Source organism: Erpetoichthys calabaricus, chromosome 16 (assembly GCF_900747795.2).
Source record: "Erpetoichthys calabaricus chromosome 16, fErpCal1.3, whole genome shotgun sequence".
NCBI classification, from domain to species: Eukaryota; Metazoa; Chordata; class Cladistia; order Polypteriformes; family Polypteridae; genus Erpetoichthys; species Erpetoichthys calabaricus.
This window is the reverse complement of record NC_041409.2, coordinates 98,189,312-98,213,174: the sequence shown is the minus strand read 5'-3', so window position 1 is coordinate 98,213,174 and position 23,863 is coordinate 98,189,312. Positions and strand designations below refer to the sequence as shown.

At 45.0% G+C, this 23,863-nt stretch overlaps 1 protein-coding gene across 2 annotated transcripts in view; it reads right to left on the bottom strand.

Moving 5' to 3' along the window:
• Nucleotides 1-11,489, bottom strand: part of egln3 (egl-9 family hypoxia-inducible factor 3) — a 526,600-nt gene extending 515,111 nt beyond the window's left edge. The window contains exon 1 of one of the 2 annotated variants that reach the window (XM_051920044.1): nucleotides 10,711-11,489. In XM_051920044.1, the coding sequence (XP_051776004.1) occupies nucleotides 10,711-11,271 (561 nt within the window). In that variant the 5' untranslated portion in view covers nucleotides 11,272-11,489. Of the gene's footprint in view, nucleotides 1-9,011; nucleotides 9,692-10,710 lie in introns of those variants that run through there. The other variant, XM_051920045.1, reaches the window with a different exon arrangement.
• Nucleotides 11,490-23,863: the final 12,374 nt, after the last annotated feature.

Here is a 23,863-nt window from a genome sequence, read left to right as displayed (position 1 = left end):
TCCACGGCGACTAACCACATTTCTGATACAATTGGTTCCTTTTCTTTTCTTTTGTTTTTCCCCAGATGGAGCACAGGGTCAGAGTGTCAGTAGCGGAATTTAAACTTGCAACCTCCGGGTCTGAAGTTAAAGTACCATTCATATGAATCTATTATGTGGTCTGTGACCAGATTTTTAGTGCCTTACCTATCTATTATATAGCGCTCTTTGTTTTTATTCTTCTACTAATACAGTATCTATCAGTTTACTTATCTGTAATTACTTTGAACTATTTGGCTGATGGCGACTTACAACATTTGAGATTGATTCAGTTCCATTGCTTCCCCCCCCCCCAATTGCCCCACAGGCTGGTGAAGTGACTTGCTCAGGGTCGTATGTCTGTAGCAGAATTTGAAGCTGCAGCTTCAGGATTAGAAGTCCACTGCGGCACACTGCCTGCACATCTATCAAGATATCCATTATAGTGTCTTATCATCTGTCTATTGTACAGTGCCTTCTAACTATCATGCAAGTACATTTTTCAATCTGTTACTTTCTATTTGGCTGACAACTTTATCTGAGGCGACTCGGAACATTTGAGATACAATTGGTTCCATTTCTTTTGTTTTTGCAATTGGAGCGCAGGCAAGTGAAGCGATTCACTCAGGGTAGCAGGATTTGAAGTGCAACGCCTTAACCACCACACCACACCGCCTGCATATCTATCAAGATCAGGGCTGGATTAACCATTAAGCAAAAATAAGCACACACTTAGGGCATCAAGGGCAGGGGGGCACAATGGGAATCTTTCCATTGCCGGATTTCCCATGGAACATATGGTGCAAAACTGCAAATGATGTGGCTGAACCAGGGTCCACAAAAAGGGGCTTCCACATTAAATGGCAATAATTACATAAATTAATATTATATATACACACACACACACACACACACACACACACATATACATACATATACACATATTATTCTGCTCCGTAGTTGTAACATTTGTATTTTATATTGTATTGAGGAGGACTTGTGTTCTCTTCTGTTCTGTGTATTGTGTTGTATTGGACCCCCCCCTTTTTTTTTTTTGACACCCACTGCAGCCTTTCCCGGAGTTTCTTCCATTTTTTCCCTACTAGGGTTTTTTTTTGGGGGGGGGGGGTTCCTCGTCTTCTTAGAGAGTCAAGGCTGGGGGGCTGTCAAGAGGCAGGGCCTGTTAAAGTTCTTGTGTGATTTTGGGCTCTACAAAAATAAATTGTATTCTCCCTCTATAATTAATATATAAATACACCTACACACACACATAGTAAAATAGTAATAGAGGTTGATGAAATATATTAATCTTGGGAATACAACAAAATTAGAATCTGATAACAGTCCACGGAGGCTCAGATGATCTTTAATTCTTTCTGTCCCGTTCAGTTGTCTACTGAGAGCGAGTGCAGCTCATCTATGTGGGGGCACCAAAATCTTTCAAGTGCTTAGGGCCTCTAAAGGTCTTAATGTGGCTGCGATTAAGGTATCTGTCATGGTGTCTTTCCTGTCTCTCCATCTACCAACCTGCTATATAGTGCCTTTCCTATCTGTCTCCTTATTACTACTTGGCGGACATCTTTATTCAAGGCTACTTATGAACTTTGATATACAACTGGTTACATTTTTACTTTGTTGTATATGAAGTTTAGGGAAAGTATAATAATTGTCCAAAGATTTGATGTCGAGATTTTGATGAATCTCGACGTTTTAGACCTCCCCGTGTCCAAATATCATTTTTTTTAAATTATGTCTGTCTGTAAACACAATAACTTGAGTTCACTTTCCCTTTTTTGCAAGATTTGGTTGACCCAAGTATGAAGTTCAAAATGTAGATTTCTATCACCTTTTAAGCTCTTTCCGCTAACTAGAAGTGGTACTTCACCTTTTATTCATGAAGCTGCAGAGTCCGATTTATTCAACTGTACCTTTATAATAATTGTTCGATATATTATTATTAATTTGATTTGTTGTTGATGGTTCTTTAATTTACATCATATAAAAATAATCCTTGTCTTGCAGTTTATCCATCCCCATATCTGAGTCTATGAGAAAGTCCACTCCCTGGTCTCCTGATTTTTGTTTTTGCAGCCCAGGCAGGTGAAGTGCCCTGCTCAGGGTCTCACGGTGTCCGTAGCAGAATTTGAACCCATAAGTCCAAACCCTTGACCACTGGGCCACACCGCCTGCATATCTATCAGAGTTGCCCGTCCTGCCTTCTATATATAGTGCCTTCTATCTCCCAATCATTTACGTATATTTTCTATTTATTACTACTTAGGATTTGGCCAACGCCGTCATCCAAGGTGACTTTTGAGGTACAAGCAGTTCCTTTTCTTTTGTGTTTCCAGTCTTTGCCCAGGCAGGTGAAGTGCCCTGCTCAGGGTCTCACAGCATCCGTAGATGAATTTAAGCCCACACCTTCAGGATTAGCCTGACCCACTGCACCACTCTGCCTTTTTAAAAATCACATCAATTCAAGTTTACATTCAGGAAGAGACGTCCAGTGACAGGGGAGAAAAATCAACTCGTGCAGATTACAAAGAGTCAAACACACACGTCTCGATTTCTTAGGAACAGATGATTAGCAGACTCGCCGAGTCAGAGTGCCAGCATTAAGCCTGGCATGTGTTTGTAGGCTGGGTCGTCGGTCAAAGCTTCTACGTGGTGGTCTTACGTTTGTAACTGGCAATTGGGGTGTGGGGGGGAGAGAAACGTGCTTTAAGATAAAGACAGGAAAGCTACAGTGTTTAAAAAAGCCACGGCACTGACATCCTGCCTCTGCATCGCAATTGTGACCGCTATCCTGTCACGCACTGCATCGGGTGGGTGGTCTGACCAGCCGCCGAACACCATCGACAGCCCCTCAATACAAGCAAATGCAAAGCAGAATGGTGGCAGGTGAAAGGTCACTTCATCCATCTTCAAAACCGCTTTAGCCTGAGCGGTGTGGAGGGGGAAGCCGGAGCACATCCCGGGCAAACAAATCGGAAGCAGGGCGTCAGGGAAATTCCCTGGAAAAGGGCGCCAGGGTGAACACACACACACACACACACACACACACACACACACACACAGAGTAGGGGCCAATTTACATCGCCAGTCCACCTGAGCTGCATTTGTTTGGGTGGTGGTGGTGGGTAACCCTCACAGTCACAAGGAGAACATGCAGCGTCCTCCTCATGACGTGAAGCCCACCGCGCCACCATGCAAGTAAAAAAGTTCCAAATCATTTACATAGAATGTTATTTTCAACTATTATTATTAAAGCAAAGAGACATTAAACATGAGGAATGTAAAACTAGACACTAAATGTGCACACTCCATTATCACACATATTATGGGTGAGTGACACACACACACAGACCCTGGAATGTCCAACTTCCTTTGGTTTCTGATGACCATGAGAATGCGGTCATTGGCACCCACCCCTAAGAAACTGCAGCTGCAGTGAACAGTGCTTCAGGCGTAAGCCCCCAATACTACCCCCTTAAAAACGCCGCTTCTTTAATGGCACTGTACGGTTCTTTACTGGGTTGTGTGTTTCCTCGTAGCGCCAGTGCTTCACTGAGCACCACTCCATTCTGGGATGAGTTCTTTGCATGTGAAGTTGTGCTTTGGAGAAAAAAATAAATGAATAAAATAAATAAACAAAAACACCTTACTAATATGTCTCTCTATTATAATAATAAAATCTTAGAAGAGAGATGAGATGGGACTTTTTCCAGAGTGACACTTTCATGTCCCGCGAGACGAGTTCACGCCCGGGTTTGGAAGTAAAACACAAAGTAGATGACAAAGTAGAACGTCGTAAAGAATTCAAAAACACGGCGCGATACACAAGAGCAGCAGGTTGGACACGGGTGATACGACAGAAGTATGGAGGTATTGTTTGGCTTTAAACGAAGTCTGAGACTTGTAGATCGTCTAATACACATTCCCATCAAGGAAAAGTAGTGTAAGAGGCGTATCCGCGAGAATTCAAAGATTTGTTATTTGGTGAAAGTGAAAGCCACATACGCGAGCGGCAGAGACGTGAAGTGGCAGGTGTGTAGTGCAGGCTGAGGGGTTGGTGAGCGAAGCGAGTAGGGGGTAAAGCCTCCTAAAAGGGGGGGAAAAAATAAATTTGGGAATGCTCTCCCCTCAACTTTCTCATATACTCAGATATGGGGATGATATTTGCGGAGTAAACTGCAAGATAAGGACTTTTATATTATGTACATTAAAGAACAATCAATAACAAATCAAATTAATAATATACAGTAGACCCCCGCAAAGTCGCAGTTCAGAGTTCGCGGCCTCAGTCATTCGCGGATTTTTCCTTAGAACCTATCTAATAATTGTTAGTGGAAACTACAAATATCCTCCGCAGTTTATGGCTTTTCTCACAGCAATACTGTACTGTAGAGAGAATAGGAAGCAACCGTAGAGGAAAACACGGCTTGGGATGGTAAGTGGATTCATTGCCAACCTGCAAAGAAAGGAGCGATCCTGAACCCGTCTTCACCATTTCAGGAACTAGCGGTAGGACTATCTTTACATTCCCATTCAAAGTGCGGATCTCTGGACTATCTGTCTTCATCATTACATTTCACCCCTTGCCGTTTTTCATGCATTAACTGTGTGTGTGTTTTGTTTGTGCATTTAATGTGTAATCGCCGTAAGGGGAACTGGGGTGGTATCGTTTTCATTACACTCTATTTGCTGTTTGATTACTGGTTTGCTTTGTTTTTGTCTCCATTTGCAAGTGCGTGCAGGTCGGGTCAAGGCTGGGTGCGTCCCTGGAATCTCCACCATAAAAATAAATAAATCACCTTCTTCTCAACAGTGTGAATCTTAGCGGCACCGGACCACTACAGTGTTATTCATTTCTCCTTGCTGCTGATTGACTGCTGATGTGATGCATCTCCAGCTGAGTGTTTCCCATTTTGTTCTTCTTAACCCTATAACCAGCTATAGTCGTTTCCCAGTGCCATTTGCCAGCATGCCAGAGCTGATCAGTCAGTGCCGTTCATTCGTTGAGCCGCCAGCTCGTGACCACTGGCGCCCCCTGCAGCCTCACTGTCCCCGAGATTGAGCCGCTGCACTAGACTACCCTGCCAGCGTCAGCGCTTACCTGTGTGTTTGCGTGCTGCCAGTTCAAGTACAGTTGGCTCTGTGATTTACTGAATTTCATCCAAGGCGTCGGTTACACCTTGTACATATTGTTCCAGTAGTTTTTAAAATAGTTTTTACATTTCATCAGCAGTGTGTATAATTATCAGTGTTGCAGTAATTGTGATGCTCTTTGCATGGAGAAAAAAAAAAAAAATGTTCCATTAAAATTTCACTTTGTCTTTGTGAATTGTGATGTTTACTTAAAGTAGTGCAGCAAAAAAGTATTTGGTGTCCAGGGACGCATTAACCCCCCAAGTATGTGACAGTTTAAGGGTTAAAGCCCCAAGATGTCGTTGAAACGCCCCACACCTTCGAAGGCTTCTGACAATGAAAACGCACTTGTGTGAATTCCAGTACATATAGCAGTAACATCGGTAATTTTACATTCTAGCACTGTGGGTGACATAGCAGTACAGTACTGTGCAGTAGACGGGTTTACCTTTACATTCTTTATTTTCAGGTAATGTATTAAGCCGAGTTTGAAATGAAATTAAAGTGTTCTGGGGGCATATTTAAGGTTTAAACTATAAAAACAGGCTTTTTTTAACCACATCCATAATTCAGTTTTTCAAAATTCGCAGGCACTCTAGGAACGTTAACCCCCGCGAATTTTGGGGGTGTACTGTATTGAACAACTGTTATAAAAGTTGAATAAATCAGACTCTGCAAATGCACGAATAAAACATATCACTTCCAGTTAGCAAAAATAGCCCAAGAGTTGACAGAAATCGGTTTTGTACATAATACTTATATGCACAATTTGATTGACTGAAGTGAAAGTGAACTCGTTATCGTGTGTGGATTTTATTATATACACACATACACACGTAATTCCATAAATAGTATTCTCAGACTCGGTGAGGTCTAAAACATCCAAGATAAATCAAAATCTCGACATCAAATTTTTGGATGATTCCAATACTCTCTCGTATACGAAGCATAGGGGGAAAGTAAAAAACAGGAGAGCTGTGTGTAGCAAAGCAAAACCACCTGGTAGACAGGATTCAAATCTCGTACCCTCGGCCCCCCAGGATCAACAGATCTGTTGTTTTGCACTTTTTAGTTGGTGCTTTAGAATTGACTTTGTTAAAAAGTAAACTATTTTGAGAAGTTTAGCCTCCCTGTCGACACTTTGACCTGAGGGTCTGATTGGTTTGCTTTAGCAATTAAGTTCATTTATTTGGACGATTCCAACACTTTATAGATTTAATTTTTTTTACTTTCTGGTATACAATGTATGGTGGGCTACCCAGTAGGACACTAACAGGTTAAAAAAAATGTGAACTTTGCCCGAGTTATTGTGTGTAATGAGCGTCCTTTTAAAATCAGGACCCACTGGGATTTCACTTGGAGCCCGTTATGAATTGAAAGGAAAAGGTCCTCTCTGAATCCTCCATGCGGCCTGGCTCTTCTGTACACCAAACATGGTTCCCCTATGGCATCGCTCTGAAGAACCAGTCTGGTGCCTTCAATTTTTTTAAGAGAGTGCCAGACCGTTTCTTCAGAGCGATGCCATGTTTGGTCTTCAGAAGGACGAGTCTGTATGGAGGATCCAGAAAGAACCTTTTAAATCCATAAATACACAACCAGTCAAACGTTTGGGGTCACCCACAGCAGCAGGGTGATGTACCGCGTTAGCCATTATGGATGCAATGGGAAGTCAAGCAAAAAGGACCCCATTTACTGGCTAACTGGACAGATTACAATGGCAAACTTCCAAGGCAGCTCAGGCCCCCCTTCTCCATGTGTACCCTTTTTACTTTCTCATATACAAAGTATAGGGACAGTATTGGAATCATCCAAAAATTCAACTTTGAGATTTTGATAATCAACGTTTTAGACCTCAGAGTCTGTGTAAACGCAATAACTTGAGTTCGCTTTCACTTCGGCCAACCAAATTTTGCATATAAGAATTAGAAATGGACGTTTTGTACCTATTAACTTTTGGGCTCTATCTGCTAACTGGAAGTAAAAGCCAATCTTATCCTTCTAAGGTTTGAAGCAAACACTAGTAGGAGTTTAACTTAAAGCTTCATCCTTCTACGATTGGCACTTACACCACAAGTGGTACCTGACCTTTTAATTCATGCAGCTGCACAGTCTGATTTATTCAACTTTACTTTTATAATAATTGTTCAATCTGTTATACATTTGTTGTTGATGGTTCTTTAATCATATTTATATATATGACCTTTCACAGGCTGTAGCATTTAAAACTACTGCATGGACAGCATCGAAAACGGCACGTGGTGGTGAAACGGAGGATGGCAGTCGAGTTCAGAGGCAGTGGCCCTTACTGGGCTAACCATCGCAAGAAACTTCGACACGAGCACTACTGCTTTACAAGCAAAGGGCGCAGGTAAGCCCAAGGGTGTGCGTCCCGATGCCAACACAGCTCTTGTGGTGAATGCCTTTCAAAGTTCATGTATTGATCTGGATGGCACATGGGTGGACCACACCATGAAGAACAGGGGAGGACAAAACATTTCAGGTTCTTAATGTTCATATTCATTATGTTGCTTGATAATAACATTGAAAAGGCATTCTTGTCAGGAAACTACCAATCAATCAGATACATAAATATGGGCCATCTGTACAGAATATAAAAATATAATTGTTGTCTTGTGGTTTACTCCTCAAATACCCATCCCCAAATTTGGTTTCCATAAGAAGAATATTAGGACATTGTATTTACATAGCACCTTTCCCATGCTCAAAGCATTTCACAGAGCGGGGTAGAAGGAACATTGGATACAAATATGTTCTACAACAGATAATTACAGGATATGTAATGCATTAAATAGAAGATGATAAAATCAGAGTAAAATACTGTATTCAATGATGGAAGCAAAGTCTGAACAAATGTGTGGATAGCGCTTTGAGTACTGAGAAAAGCTCTATATAAATATAATGAATTATTATTATAATGTGATACAACAAATGCACACAAATTATCCTGATATCCACATGAAAGTTCTAGAAAGAACCTTTCAATCCATAAAATGAATTGAGAATATATTTGTAAAATTTAAATGGACTCAGGATTTTAAAATGAGAATAGCATACAGGCTACCTTCAGATTTTCTTGCTCAGTTAGTATCCTGCACTACACAGTAAGGATTTGTTTTGTCCACATCATCATCATCATCATCCGACCAGCCCTTTCATCCAAAGACACTTACATTAGAGATGCACAATTGGCAACATTTCTTTTTTTATTCCCCAATTGCAGCACGGGTAGCTGAAGGGAGTTGTCCTTGGTCATGACCATGGGATCCAAACCCACAACTCTCCAAAGCCTTGACCACCACATCTTCCTAACATATAATGAACCTTCTAAAAGCTCAATGAGCCAATATCATGTGCCAAACAACCCTTTCCAAAATGACATGGTCCAACGCAATAAATTGCCATCAAAGAACCCAAGAGTGTGGGGGAAATGTATCCCAGGTTGGGAACCCCTGTCCTATAGCACTGGTGTGAAGAACAACTTCGACACCGTTTTTTTTTTTAAGTGTAAATTCGGGTTTTCTTCATCCGGTTTGGTAGCCTACACTACACTACATTACATTAAAGATTTTTGTTTTGCCCGCATATAATTGAAAGCCTCAGGATCCAATTTTACATACAAAGAACCTTTTCTCAGAATAAAATGTTCCTTTCTAAAGCAATGGACCTAGAAGTAACCACGCGAGCCTTACACTGCCGTTACAGAAGCACAATTCTTTAATTCGTTCGTTCGTGCGTTTTCTATCCGGTATGCACAAGTGCTTTACGTTTAAAGAGGCAGCTCAGAGCTCTTTTAGCTGAGCGACACTCCCTCCCCTCAGACTTACCTTCGAGCGCTCCTTAATGTCGTGTTTGCCGAGTCTCCCGACGCACAGAATCACCAGCCTGTCAATCAACGACAGCAGGAAGTTGATCGCCTCGCAGCCTTTCTCTACCCCGCTGACCCAGGCGATTTTATCCCCGCGGATGTGCCTTCTGCACACTCCAGTGCGGCGACCCGCCAGCTGTCCGTCATGGAGAAGACCCGAAGCGTGCATTTCTTTCACTTGGTCCAACACGCATTGGCCAACCAGGTCCCCCAAAAAGTTATCCAGATAGAAGAAGCCGCGTTCCAGGAGGCTGGGGACTATATGCTGCAGCGCCAGTTTCTCCAGATCCAGCTGCATTACGTGCTGCAGTAGCGGCATTGTGCCTAAAACGACTCCCGCACGGCTTAATCTCAGTCCCAGATACAAAGTGGGCAAATCCTCACACGCTGGAGATGACGCGGAGATATTCCATTAGCCAAAACTTCACTTACAACAGACCTCGGCGGTAACCGACCGTCTCACGCTATCCACAAACCTGTTAACGTCTGAGTTGAAACGTAAAAGCGCATCCTTATATATATGCGCTTTCTATAATGCCCGCGTGTACGTGCGCCGAGACGCAAATAATGTTCACTAGCGCAGCTGGACACCGCGTGAACGTGCCAAACTAGAGGTAACTGCGGGAGGCGGGGCAAGCAACCACTATCGTGTGGCCAACCACAGGCGCGACGCTGATTGGACAAACGTTCCCCCTCCGTGCTCGTCATTACTAAAAGGGGCTGGGCTAGTATGTTTGTTTTTTTTTTCCTACGAAGCGTACTTTTGCTCCATTCTTCAGGTATCAATTCCAAATAAATGTTTGAGATTAGCGCTGGGAAAATGACGTTTCTTATCTATGTAATCGGTTACAGTACGGGTGCACATCGTATCCTTCGGATGACAGCGACCTAAATTTTACGATTTCCAGATTTACCCGCGCTAAAAGTAAGAACAATACGAAGAGCGCAATGTCTCGTTTAAAGAGGACTTAACCTTCCTTCTTTTGCTCAGATTGTTTTAGTTTTTAACAATGTATGTGTGTTTTTTTTTCCCCCAGTTGGTTTATTGCGTTTTGGGATAAAGGCAGGTCCCTCGGAATGTCCCAGCACACACACCCTGTTTGAATAGAATGGGCGGGGCTAACACGAGTGGGCGTGGTATCCGCCATTGAGTACACCCTTTATAGCATGTACGCGAGCGGCGATCGAGATGCTCGAAGACTTAACGCAGCACAGTTACTGATGAAATGTGCCAGTCAGGTGGGCCTTTATCATTCGTGTCTGAAAAATAAAGAATTACGCAAACAAATATTAATTAAAGTAACTCCGTTAAATCCATCCACAGAAATCGGCAAAAGTGGATTTGAAATCTTGTCCAAGTTGCGGGAGTGCAGACTAAACGTGGAATTAAAAAGCGGGCTAGCATACAAGGCGACAGTCAGGTTAATTTTATTTTAGGCTCAAGGGGAACATTATATTTATATATGATAATAACCACAATAACAAAGGAGGCTGCTCAAGGGGCCACGACTTGTTTCATAACGTAACATTCTAAAGCCCGCTTAATCCAATTCTGGGTCTCCGAGGGGGGAACGTCTTCTTTCATGTGACATACATTTTCCATGTTTAAGCGTAAAACGTGTTCGACATTCAATTTTTTGCGTAACAAAAACACTCACCTTGTGTCTGCCTCTGATTTTGTAATGCCCCAACATGCCGTCGGAGTACAGGATGAGTTTGTCCATTTTGGAGAGGAGGTAGCCGATACTTTCACAGCCGGGCTCGTTGCCCTCAACCCAGAGGATCTCATCCCCTCGGATCGACTTGCTTTGGTCCGACTTTTTGCTGACTAACTCCCCGGCCCGAAACTTGCCACATTGGTGCAGAGTGACAACTTCGTTCAAAATCCTGTCCCCGATTTTACTGCCGAGGAAGCTGTCCACGATGCACAAGCCGTAAGACTTCATACACGGCACTATATATTGCACTACTAGTTTATGGGAACTGGTCCTCCGGTGCTCCTTAGCGGCGGCTTTACCGTGCGCTTTATTCATGGCACCAGGGTCCCCCTCGCCGCTATTGAGGGCGGCTTCCTCCGAGTACCTGGCCAGGCGGAGGACATGCGGCTCGTCCGATAGAGTTTTCCCGAGGGAGCAGTCACTGGCTTCGTGAGTCTTCTGCTTTAGGAAAACTCCTATCTTGTCCTCGGCCGCCGGTTCGTTCTCCGAAGCGGCTGCCATCTGTCCGCCTGCCGGTGCTCGCTCGTTCCGCTTGCTGCTCACATGCTTCGATCAGTACCGTTTAAGGAGACGTGGAAGCTACCATGGTACGAGCCTAATACAATCTATTAAAGTGTATCCCTCGCGGCGCGTGCACGCCTTTGGCGTTAGCGCACGTAGCCAGGGCGCGCCCCTCCTCCCTCGCTCGGGTACGAGCTCCGTCGAGGTACCCCACATGGGCTCTGCAGATGATTAACGAAGTCGGAGCACCGCGTGCTGTTGGGCGTGAGTGACGTGAGCATTACCACATATTATTCACAAGTTATGTAAGTATTGATTAATACTTCAGCGGAATTCATTTTCAAACGAATTCTGCAATAAAAAAGCAACGAAACTGCTTTTCATAATGCCGGCCATGTCAACCTTTCATTACAACTGTAAGCGCGGGGTCGACTGTGTTGATTAGTCCATGCAGGTGAGAATTTCACGCTAGGTGTCACGATATTGACCATACAAACCAGTTGAGCCTTGCGAAAGTGAAATTAAATCAACCGTTTTACACAATTCCAGATTAGAGCCCTGCCTGGCCTCCCTGTGCTGCCGGGGCAGGCTCCAACATCCCAAGTCTCTGTACTGGGACAGCGAGCCCAGAAAGCGTGCGAGTGGGCAGCAACACAATAAAAGACTCAGATAGTAGGCTACTGAGACCCTGTTTACATCCTTACGATCTTTAGTTTATTGTACAGGGTGATTCAGAAAGATTCATCCGATTTCAAAGTGCCATATTTTTTACAACCGTGAGGCGCCTAGGAGGCAATCACATACCAATTGAAAGAGGGGATCAAAGAGTTTCTGACTGTCGCCACTCCCAAGAACACTGGATGATCTCCGAAATCGCATTGAGAGAGCCCGGAGTACAGTGACACCCGACATGCTCAATCGAGTATGGGATGAATTTGACTATCACGTTGATGTTATCCGTACAGCTGGAGGAGGTCATATTGAAACCTTGTAAAATTACATAATAAACTTTATGCTCACCGAAACCATTTGCAATTTACTGCATTGTTATGTAATGATTTACAAGTGAAAAATTGTTTTGAAATTGGATGAATCTTCCTGAATCCTGTATCGTACGTTTAAATTGAAGTGGATGCATTTGCCATTTGTGTCCATCTACATTCAATAACCCATAATGACAGTGAGAACACGTTTTCAGAAAGGTTTACAAATTTGTTAGAAATCAAAATCTGAAATCTCTCATTCCTAGAAGTATTTAGACCCTCAATTCAGTACTTTGTAGAAGCTCCTCTGGCAGCAATTTCGGAATTTCAATTCTTCTTGGTCAAGTCTCTACGAGCTTTGCACTCCTGGATTTGGGCAGTTGATCCCATTTCTTCAAGTTCCATTAGACTGGATGGGAAGCGTCTGTAAACATCAATCTTCCACACGTGTTCTGTGCCACTCGAAGACACTCGGAGACTTGTCCCAAAGCCACTCCAGCATTGGCTTGGCGCTTTATTTCAGGTCATTGTACCGTTGCCCAAGTCTGAGGTGCTGTGCACCTTGAAGCAGACATTCCTCAAGGAGCTCTCTGTATTCAGCTGCATTGGCCCTTCCCTCCATCCTAACCAGTCTCCTTGCTGCCATAATGGGATGCTGCCACCACCATTCTTCCCTGTACAGGTGGCATTTGGCAGGTGATGAGCTGCGCCTCGTCTTCACCAGACATAGTGTTTTGGATTTCTGCCCAGAGAGTGCAATGTTTGTCTCATCAAACCAGAAAGTCTTTCTCCTCATGCTCTCAAAATGCCTTTTCCTCAAGCGTGGCTTCTGTTCAGCCACTTTACTGTAAACGCCTGATTGGTGGAGTGCAGCTGAGATGGTCGTCCTACCGTCTTCTGAAGCTCTCTTAGAGGGGACCGTTGGGTTCTTCCTCACCAAACCCCTTTTTGCCCGGTTACTCAGTTTGGTCCGACAGCCAACTGTAGGAAGAGTCCTGGTGGCTCTAAACGTCTTCTGGATGCCACTGCGCTCCTGGGCACACGTGAAGCTTTACAAAAGGTCGTGATCTCCTTGCCCTCATCTGTGCCTCAGCACAATTTGGTTGGTGGAGATCTACAGGGAGTTCCTTTGGACTTCATGGCTTGGTTTTAGTCCTGACCTGCAGTGTGAATTGTGGGACCCTCTATACACGGGTAGACGTGTGAATTTCTTTCTAAGTGGTGTCCAGTCAATTCAATTGGACTCCACTCAGGTTCTGGAAACATCTCAAGAACAACTTCAGAGCACAAACTGGGGTGTCACAGCACAGGGTTCTCAATATGGCTGGGAATGGGAAATTTCAGTTTTTGATATTTAATACATTTGCCAACCTTTCTCTAGACACTTTGTCATTATGGGTTATTGGGTGTAGACTGACGGGCAAACAGGGCACATTTACCCGTTTGAAATGAAATCTACTGCACAATAAGGTTGTAGAAATTGAAATTGAATCCACTGTACCTTCTGTACATTAGGCCTTTGGAAGGTGGCAGAAGTTCATGGAAGCACAAGTGCCAGGCCTTGTAATGACCACTTGCCACCCTGCCATTCTGTTTCAGGAGATCCTCCTCTGTTTCATATGCTGGCGCTCTGCACACGGCATCCAAGCTCTTGGATTTTCCAAACTCCCTCACGATCGTTTAGTTGTTGAAAAAACCTTCTCAGTAGCGCGTAGGACGACTGGCGCAGCTTCTTAAGACGACCGATTCTTGAATTACATTCTGGTTTCGTGTTGTCTGGCTCCGAGACTCAATTCCCCTTTCTCTCTCTCCTGGTCTATTTATGACGTAGCCCAGCACGGACTCCCCAGATTTCACCATCTTTGCCCGCACCACTAGGATACCAAATGACATGTTTACCTGATGTGTCAAGCCAGGGTGACACTGAATGCAAATCCAGCCATCCATTCGTCCGTATCAACACCTCATACTGAGTTTGGGTCCACCTGTCTGGTCAGCAGCGGGCACAAGGCAGGAACAAACCCAAGGGGTCGCCAGTTAGCATGTCATGCGTGTCTTTGGAAATGTCCCATCACAAATCTTCTGCTTACTAAAGAACACAAAGTGGCACAGGGGTGAGTGCTGTGTGTGTGTGTGGAGTCTTCATGTTCTGCCTGGGTCTTGTGTTGTTGTTTTTCCTCTCATATCTTAAAGCTTTGTACAAGAACGGGCATGGTTGGAGGTGTGTGCGTGCCCGGTCATGGGCTGGTATTGCCCCACCCAAGGTTGGTTCCTGTCGTACCCCCGGGAGAGACCTCCTGACTTGGAGTCAGTCACAGATGTGTTACGTAAGGAGAGAATGGTATTCACACCCACCACCAACGGCAGTCACGCTGGGCGGAAGTGAGCGGCCAATCGTTTTGCAGGGCTGTAAAGGTCGACCAGTGATAACGGCTCATTAGTCTGTCACACGCTGTCAGCTGAAAGGGGCACACGGCTTACAGTCTGAGGCGTGGGAGGGCGACGACACTTTTTGTTTTGTTTCAAAGGTCATAGCTGGTGACTTTCAAGGGGCCGGAAATGGCAAATTGTTTTGTTCTGCCACTTTAGAAATGCCCTTCACTTCTTCAATCGTTCATTCGCACATTTATATCAAGCCTCCCAGTCTGATTATTCCAGTACAGGGTTTGTGGAGACCAGAACCTTTCTCATCAGCACTGGACATGCCTTGCATCTATTGCTGCCAAAACAGGTGCCAGCTTGGTCTATGCAGATGTGGGCACAGGGAGAACATGTAAGCATCACACAATGTGTGTGAGTGGGTCCCGTAAAGGATCGGCGCCACATCCAGGGTCTTTTCCAGCCTTGTGGCCAGTGCTGCCCTGGATAGGTACCAGTCTGGTTTAGACATACAGTACCTATTAATGTGGGCACAGGGAGAAAATGTAAATATCACACAGGCATCTCATAGACAGCCTGCATGGGTTCGTTTCTGTTTTGCCCTCGGTATTTTCAAAATTGGTGCCAGCTTGGTCTATATAAATGTGGGCACAGGGGGAACATGCAAGTATCACAAAGACATCTTACAGAGGTGTGTGCGAATGACTGTGACTGTGCCCTGCAACTGACTGGCATCCCACCTTCTGCCAACTGTTGCTGAGATGGGCACCAGCCTCATCTAGATTAATGTGCGCACAAGAAGAACGTGCAAACCTCATGGTGGCCATTTTCCTGTGAGTGTGTCCAGAGATGGATTGGCACCCTGTCCAGAATCTGATTGTGTCTTGTGGCCAATGCTGCCAGGATAGGTACCAGTCTGGTATAGAAGACGCGTACATGGAGAGAACATACAAACATCAGACAGACAATGCATGTTAGTGCGTCCTGTAATGGATTGGCACTGGGGGCTCAATTGAGACAACACTTCAACAAAATTGAAAATTGGGGAACCAAGAGATGGGAAAGGAACAGAGGTATGGTGTCTTTCAGCCATGGATCTGTGGAATTTGGTCAAGGGAATTCTACTTGGGCAGCACGTTGGCACAGGAATTAGTGCCCTTGGTTTACAGATACAGCATCCCAGGTCCCAGTCCCACCACCAGCCAATTGTGTGGAGTTTGCACGTCTTTAGCTTCTTTTTGTTTTTCCCACAATCATGCCAATTTATTTATTTGGGTGATGCTTTTATCCAAACTGACTTACAACAATTTCCAATTGGCACACAGGCGGGTGAAGTGACTTGCTCAGGGTCATAGGGTGTCAGTGATGGGATTTGAACCCACAACGTCAGGGTTTGAATTCCAAAGCCTTAACCGCTGTGCCACGCTGCCTGCCAGAGGACATGGGTCCACTTAATGTACTGGCACCCCATCCAGGGTTTATTCTTGACTGGCACCCAATGCTGCTGAGATAAGTGCCAGTACGCAAATGATGAGCACAGGGAGGGCATGCAAACACCACATAAATGCTGCAAATTTGTTTGCATTATACATGAACTTGGCACCCAGTCATGGGTTTGTTCCCACCTTGTGTTCGAAGCTGCCAGGATATGTGCCAGCCCGACCTAGTCTAAAGCTGGCATTGAAGAAGTTGCAAACATCACACAGAAACTGAGTGTGCCTTGCCAGGACCTGTAACCCACTCAAGGCAGTTCTCTGCATCGTACCCAAGGGCTGCCAGCCAGGATAGGCACCACCTCCTGAAGCCCTGAACCAGACTGAGCAGGTTTGAGAATGTCGTCTAATGTGTGCCAACTGGCATCAGAGTTTTTTTTTTTGTTTTGTTTTTTTTAAGTCTCTTTGTTCTTTTGCCCTGCGGTGCAGTGAAACATTAAGCTGGGATTGGCTCCCTCATTTTTTTATTGAGGTGCTCCCTTGCCAGTTCTTGGAAAGTGGTATTGGCAAGAGAATGGGGCGAGGCGGGAAGGGGACAGAACGAACAGACTTCAAAATATGTGCTATAAATAGGAGTGCCAGGAAAAGGTGAGTTTCTGCGGGCGCCTCACCCTTTGAGTCTGCTTGACGGGTATGGAGTAGAGTGCTAACTAGATATTGCTTAATGTGAAGGTCATGGGCAATAACGAATTGTGCTTTGTAGAGATGCCAGTCCATCGGTGGCAGCACAACACAAGGGTGCAATGCTTTAGTCTCGTTTGTGTCTCGCCCCTGAAGTAAATGCCAAATAAGCTGGGTGGTGTCTTTGGCTCGTGGCTACGTGAGTGGACTGGCAGGGCGAGAACTTATTAGGAATGTGTCACTGCTGGCATCGTTCACTGATATTAGAGCCATCACTGCAGCCGATGCCACCCTGTGCCACTCCAACCCTCTCAGTGCTCAAGTTCAAATTTATTGTCATGTGTATCGAGTGTGTGCGGTGGCTCAGCAGCGCTTTCCTTTGGTGGAGGAGCCCACCGTGACACTTGATGTGACAATGTTGTCTGGCCGTGTGACACATAAGAGAATCTGATTGTGGGCTGTGGCAATAAAAAGAATCCCAAAAATGATGCTGTCTGCTTTAGCCGCTGCCATTCTTTTGATTGCACTGGTGCTCGTGCCCGTGCCCTGGGGAGAAGCAGCCATCGGCACTGGGACAGCAACACACAAAACAGTCACAATCAACCAAAAGGGAAGCTCATTGTGAGGTCGGGGTGGTGGCGGGTCAGGGGAGCTCACGAGGTTGAGGTGACGAGTTAAGGACTGCAGTGCTGAAGGTGACAGAAGGAATGGAGAATCTTTGAACAGCGGGACGTCCTGCCCGATGAAAGTACGTTACTTAACCGTTGGACGGTTTCTTTTATATAGTGCCTTTCATAATGATGTGGCCATGGCCGAGCACACGTCCTGTAAGTTCAGCCAATTGGCATTTACTTCATACAGTGACGTGACACGTGTGTGCACTGATAAGTTCATATCACGCACGTCTATATAGTACCTTTCATGGTCCACCAGCTTTTTAATGTATATAGCGCCTTTCTAAGTGATCTGACCATGTGAGCACATTTAAGTTTTAACACAACATTGAATGTAAGCCCATTTCAGAGATGATTACAGCTTGAATTAAATCAGCCTTTAGTAATGCCAGTCTGCTTAGGATGCCAAGGATTAATAAAATAACAGTGGAAGGGCGAGCTTTTAGTTACAGGGGGCCGCTAAACTGTGGAGGGGTCTGCCTGCTACTATAAGAGATGCCCCTTCGGTCTCAGCCTTGTAATCCTGGCTGAAGACTCACAACTTCAGTTTAGCACACCCTGACTAGAGCTGCTGATTAACTGTGCAGACTGTCATTAGCACTAAAACATCAGTAAGATGATCGTTAGAACTTGTTACTCACCCTCACCTGTTCGGTTCCTCTTCTCAGTACTCAAATGTGCCACTTGGTGCCTCGGCCCACCTGCCTGCCTAAAGGTAAACTCATCTCTGATGGAGGATCGCAGGAATCATCGGGTAGAGGGGTCCTTTCATGAGATTGGCTGGCCCAGCACTGACTCAGCAGTGGAATGGCCAATAGGAGGAGGAGGCTTGATGGCCGAGGTCTCCAGGACTCTCTGAACAAATCCAAATCCTATGATGGGCTATCATCTCCTGTCGAGTTCTGATCTGTACTTGTAATATTTCTATTGCGTGTCTTTTATATTTTATTGAGGATGACGCGTGTTCTGTTCTGTGTATTGTGTTGTATTGACCCCCTTTTATTGACACCCACCTGCACGCCCAACCTACCTGGAGGGGGGTCTCTCATTGAACTGCCTTTCCCGAGGTTTCTTCCATATTTTTTCCCCATAAGGGAGTTTTTCCTCGCCTTCTTAGAGAGTCAAGGCTGGGGGGGCTGTCAAGAGGCAGCCATTGTGGCCCTCCTTGTGTGATTTTGGGCTACACGAATAAATTGTATTGTATTGTATTGTAATGCGTTCAAGAGCTGCAGGCCTGACAATCGTTTCATTTTTTTAGTCATGTTGATGTCTTCAATGCTATTATACAGGCTGAGCCATAAAGAAGTACCACAATTCAAATGTTTACTCTACAAAAACGCCACAAGATCAAATACATTTCATTACGTCACAAGAAGGGTACACAAAATAGTTTGTGTTACTGTTGGACTGTGTAGGTTGTCAGACATTAAGACCAAACAACGCTAGTGTTATAAAACAACAGACTCAGACAGTCGTATCGAGTCTGAATGTTTTTTGTTCTCGTATTATTTAAAAAAGATGCCGCCCACCCAGGTTTGCTGCTCTAGGCAACTGCCTTGTTCGCCTGAATGGCAGAGCCAGGCCTGAGTATGTCGAAGTGTGTCCCGTCCAGGGTTGGGTCCTCTCCTGTGTGTGTGTGTGTGTGTGTGTGAGACGCTGCCAGGGTAGGCTCCAGCTCCTCTAACTCTGAATTGGAAGGAACAAACAATGAATTATTCAAAGGAAACACCGTCTCCAAGTCCTTCATCTTCATTGTGAATTTCCCATTGGGATTAATAAAGTATCTATCTATCTCTATCTATCTTCATCTAGCGCCTTTCAGCGTGGCCAGTATTAGGAGGTATGTAGTCAAGCCAGAACTTTTGCTATGTCTTTATGTCGAATTCATGAATTTATGATCCTTACTGGGTTTAAAGTTGAAGCTGTTTTCAATTCTGGCAGCAACATTTCAATTGTTATGTACTACCGCGACAATGGGTAAAATGGTGGCTTTAAAGGCTGTGACCGGAAGTGACGTCATCAATGGCGCCAGCACCTAGTGGCAGAGTGGTGGCTCTGAGGCTGAGGGATCCGCACTGGCAATCGGAAGGTTGCCGGTTCAAATCCCGTAAATGCCAATAGGGACTCTGCTCTGTTGGGCCCTTGAGCAAAAAGAAAGTGAGAAAAGCGCCATATAAATGCAAAGAATTATTATTATTATTATTAGTGCGATTTCCCGAGGATAGTCTGCAGAGGAGAGAGTTGGCACAGCTCGCCACCCCCTGGTCTGGCATGGTACTACTCTTATTTAAGCTCTCCAGCTGCCTCTCATGCATACATGTGTGACAATATATAGTGCCTTTCGTAGGATTCAATATCCTAAACCAGTTAAGTTTCAGTGTTAAATGTAAGCCCTGTCAGATAATGTCAGCTTTATAGTGCCTTTCACAGGACAGGTGATCGATGATTAGTGCAGTAGAACTATCACGTTTAATAGTAAACGCTACACACAGTAACTCCATTACATAAACCGTTTCATATATTTCATATCTATTATTTTTATAGCGCCTTTCTATCTAAGTAACTGTCTTACCCTTCACAGGTAAATTAATGGAGGGAATTATTAAGGAAAAGACTGAGCAGCACGTGGCAAGAACAGGAGTTTAACTGAACAGTAAGCTTGGGCTCGGAAGAGGAAAGTCGTGTTTTACTAACAGGCCAGAATTCTATGAGGAGGCAACAAAAGGATACGACGGAGTGGAGCAGATGATGTTATTGATGTGGACTTTTGATAAGGTGCCACATGACAGGTGGGCATCAAACTAAAAGAGTTCAGGGTGTGGCGTGTTGATGGGTGCAGAATTGGCTCAGACACAGGAAGTGCAGGGTGATGGTGTGAGGAGCCTCGTCAGAACTGAGTGACATTACGAGTGGTGACCAGCAGGGGGCAGTGCTGAGGCAGCTGCTATTTTTAATATCTAGAAACTATCTGTGTAAGCCTGCGCTGTATAGAAACTACTGAAATCATCAGAAAAAGAATTAAAATGTTGAGATGTCAGGTAAATGAAAGGAACTACTCTGGCCGTCTCTCTCCTAGGAGGATTCGTTTTGCCAACGTGCTCACATCACTTGTGTCATTAGCGGCAGAAGGAAAAGTAAATGGGATAGCGCTTTGCCGATGTTAGCGGCTAAGCGAGTTTGTTTCCTTGGAGTTGGAGCCCTCACCCCGACTCCACCTCGCACTTCCGGGCCGGACAGACGCGCGCACACACACACACTTCCACGCGTAGATGTTTATATATAAGATGATTTGGACAGGAATATAAGTAACAAGCTGGTTAAGTCTGCAGATGATACCAAGACAGGAGGATCAGCAGATATTTGAGAATCCACTGAATCATCACAGAGGGACCTGGACAGTTGGAGAGCAGACAGGCCTGGGCAGATGAAATTTAATGTCAGTAAATGTAAAGTGTGAGGGACCCTCATTAAGTTTCTGCACTTTTATAATTTCGTTAGAAACGGTGAAGGCAGGAGGAGGAGTAACTGGTTGTGTCTGAGAGTGTCATGTGACTGGGAAAATTGCATCGCAAAGGAAGGCGAGTATGTAGAAAAGTGATGTCACTTGTTTTTGAAATTCCTAATAAATAGAGTTAAAAAAAGTGCAGAAACATTTTGAACGTCCCTCATATTACACATCGACAGTAAAAATGTGAGGTTTGAGTACACAATGGGCGGTCTGAACGTTGTAAGTACGTCCTGTTAGAAGGATTTAGGAGTCGTAATGGACTCTAAGCTGTCGACTGTCCAGTGTTCAGCAGCCATTAAGAAGGCTGTCAGGTTATATAGCGCCTTGACGTGTGCAGTACAAGTCGCAGGAGGTTCTACTGAAGCTTTACAACACACTGATGAGGCCTCATCTAGAGTCCCGAGTGACCAGGCTTGGTCAGATTTGTGGCAGATGAAATTTAATGTTAGTAAATGTAAAGAATTATGTGTAGGAAAGTGTTGTGATGTGAGATTTAGCATGTAAGTTGATAAATATTTTGTATGTCTTTATTTGTAATTTAGGCAAAGCAAATGTAATATTAGTGTTACATTAGTGAGAAGCATTCATGTTTACCCAAACCCCCCCAAACAACCCTTAGGACTGGGTATCTTTGGATTTTACGACAGGGTTGGGTGAAGTGCCTCAAACCAGTTTGGCATGTGCTTCTCTGCTATAGTCTCTCAATCCCCACACAATGCCAGTCTGCCCAACTGCCAAGCTTTACCTCAACATATGGTTTTGGGGGATGGCAGGTGTGAAGGCGTTCTGTCCCCCCATTGGTCTGCAGTATGGCTGTTTGGAACTGGCTTGTATCAGAAGCCTTTAAGTACCACAACGCCCTATTGGCTGTAGGGGTTGGACAGAAAACCTATAAATGTGCCAGTTTCACCTCACCCTCTCTCTGTCTTACCAAACTGATGAAGACCATCACACACCAAGAACTGAAAAGGACAACACAATGAAGAGCGCAGCTCGGCAGCCATATTGAGACAGGCATGCGGCCCGTCCTGAAGAAAGCTGACCACCAATGAGGACATTTTAAGTAACTAACAAGTCTGTGTGGCGCCTGAAACTACACATCACCATTTACCAGGTTGTATGGTTGCCAATATTCAAATGTACTTTGCATATTGTTATTATTTATGAATATTATCAATAATATAAAGTGTAACTTAACTCCTGCTTGTCTTTTACTACACCTAATTGCCTGAGGTTATAAATGTAGGGGGCAGCATGGTGGCACAGTAGTAGCGCTGCTGCCTCGCGGTTAGGAGACCCGTCTGGGTTCGCTTCCTGGGTCCTCCCTGCGTGGAGTTTGCATGTTCTCCCCGTGTCTGCGTGGGTTTCCTCTCACAGTCCAAAGATATGCAGGTTAAGTGCATTGGTGATCCTAAATTGTCCTTAGTGTGTGTGTGTGTGTGTCCTGCGGTGGGCTGGCACCCTGCCCGGGATTTGTTCCTGCCTTGCACCCTGTGTTGGCTCCAGCACACCCTCGTGACTTTGTAGTTAGGATATAGCAGGTTGGAAAATGACTGACTGACAGACTATAAATGTAGGAGGGAAGGTGGGGAGAAGTTCTATGGTACAATACCTTATAAAGAGTGGTAAGTCTGGGAGATTTGAGGCTTTCTGACAAAGGCTACATATGGAGAATACAAAAGGGGAAAGTCAAGTAAAATATTATTCTACAAAGAAAAAACAGGGGGCCAGACTGATTAGGCCGTAGTGGATAATTTGGCCAGGACATTATGAAGGGTCTGCGGTGGGCTGGCGCCCTGTCCGGGGTTTGTTTCCTGCCTTGCGCCCTGTGTTGGCTGGGATTGGCTCCAGCAGACCCCACGTGAGCCTGTAGTTAGGATATAGCAGGTTGGATAATGGATGGATGGATGGATTATGAAGGGTGCCCAGGAATCTTTAAGACCACCGAGAATTAGGACCTCTGTTTTACGTCTCATTTTGACAGCACCGTGTTCCCCGCGTCCCTGCACTGGGACATTGGGGACCACATTCAGACCACAGGGTAAGCGCCTCACCAACACCTCCTCCAGCAGTAACCCAAGCTTTTCCTAGTTGGTCTCCCATCCAAGTCCTGGCCAGCCCCAAATGTACTTAGCTTCAGGTGGATGCCCAGTTCTGAAGTGCAGGTGGTAGTAAAGTACTCAATTATTCAAGGCAGCTTACAACATTCAAGGTCCAACTGCCCACAGTTCTTCTGTGTTGCTAATTGGAGCCCAGGCAGGTGGAGTGACTTTCTTGCGGTCACACAGTGGTGTCAGTAGTGGGATTTGAACCCACAACTTCAAGGCTGGAGGTCCAGACCTTAACGCATGGCTCCGGTTTCCTCTAACAGGCCAAAGACATGCAGGTTAGGTGGATTGGTGTTGGTAAATTGGCCCGTGTGTGTGTGCGTGAGTGTGTGTGTGTATATGTGTGTGTGTGTGTTTGTGTTTTCTCCCTGCGATAGACAAGCACCCTGCCCAGGGATTGTTTCTGCCTTGCACCCTAATGCTTGCTGGGAAAGGATCCTGCTGCCCTGTGACCCCGCTCAGCATAAGTGGGTTTGAAAATGGATGGATAGGATGAACAGCCGTAGATAAAACCGCACATGACAGATGGCTGCAGAGGCTGGTTCTGAGGTGCTAGGAAGTAAACTTGAAATGGGAGCCGCATTTTCCCAGTTCAAACAATAAAGTCACTGGTTGGGAGCCCCAGCCTTGCGGCTGATGTTACAGCGGACGGCGCTCTCCCTGTCACGTTGACACACAATGGCGCTTCTTCCCACCGTTTCCTCCCCTACACCAGGGTGTGGAGTTTCAACAGATAAGGTACAGGATGTAAGCAAACGGTTCAAAATTTCCACATTTGTCATTCCCAAGAGCAAAGGCAGTAAAAAAACAAAAAAAACAAACCGAA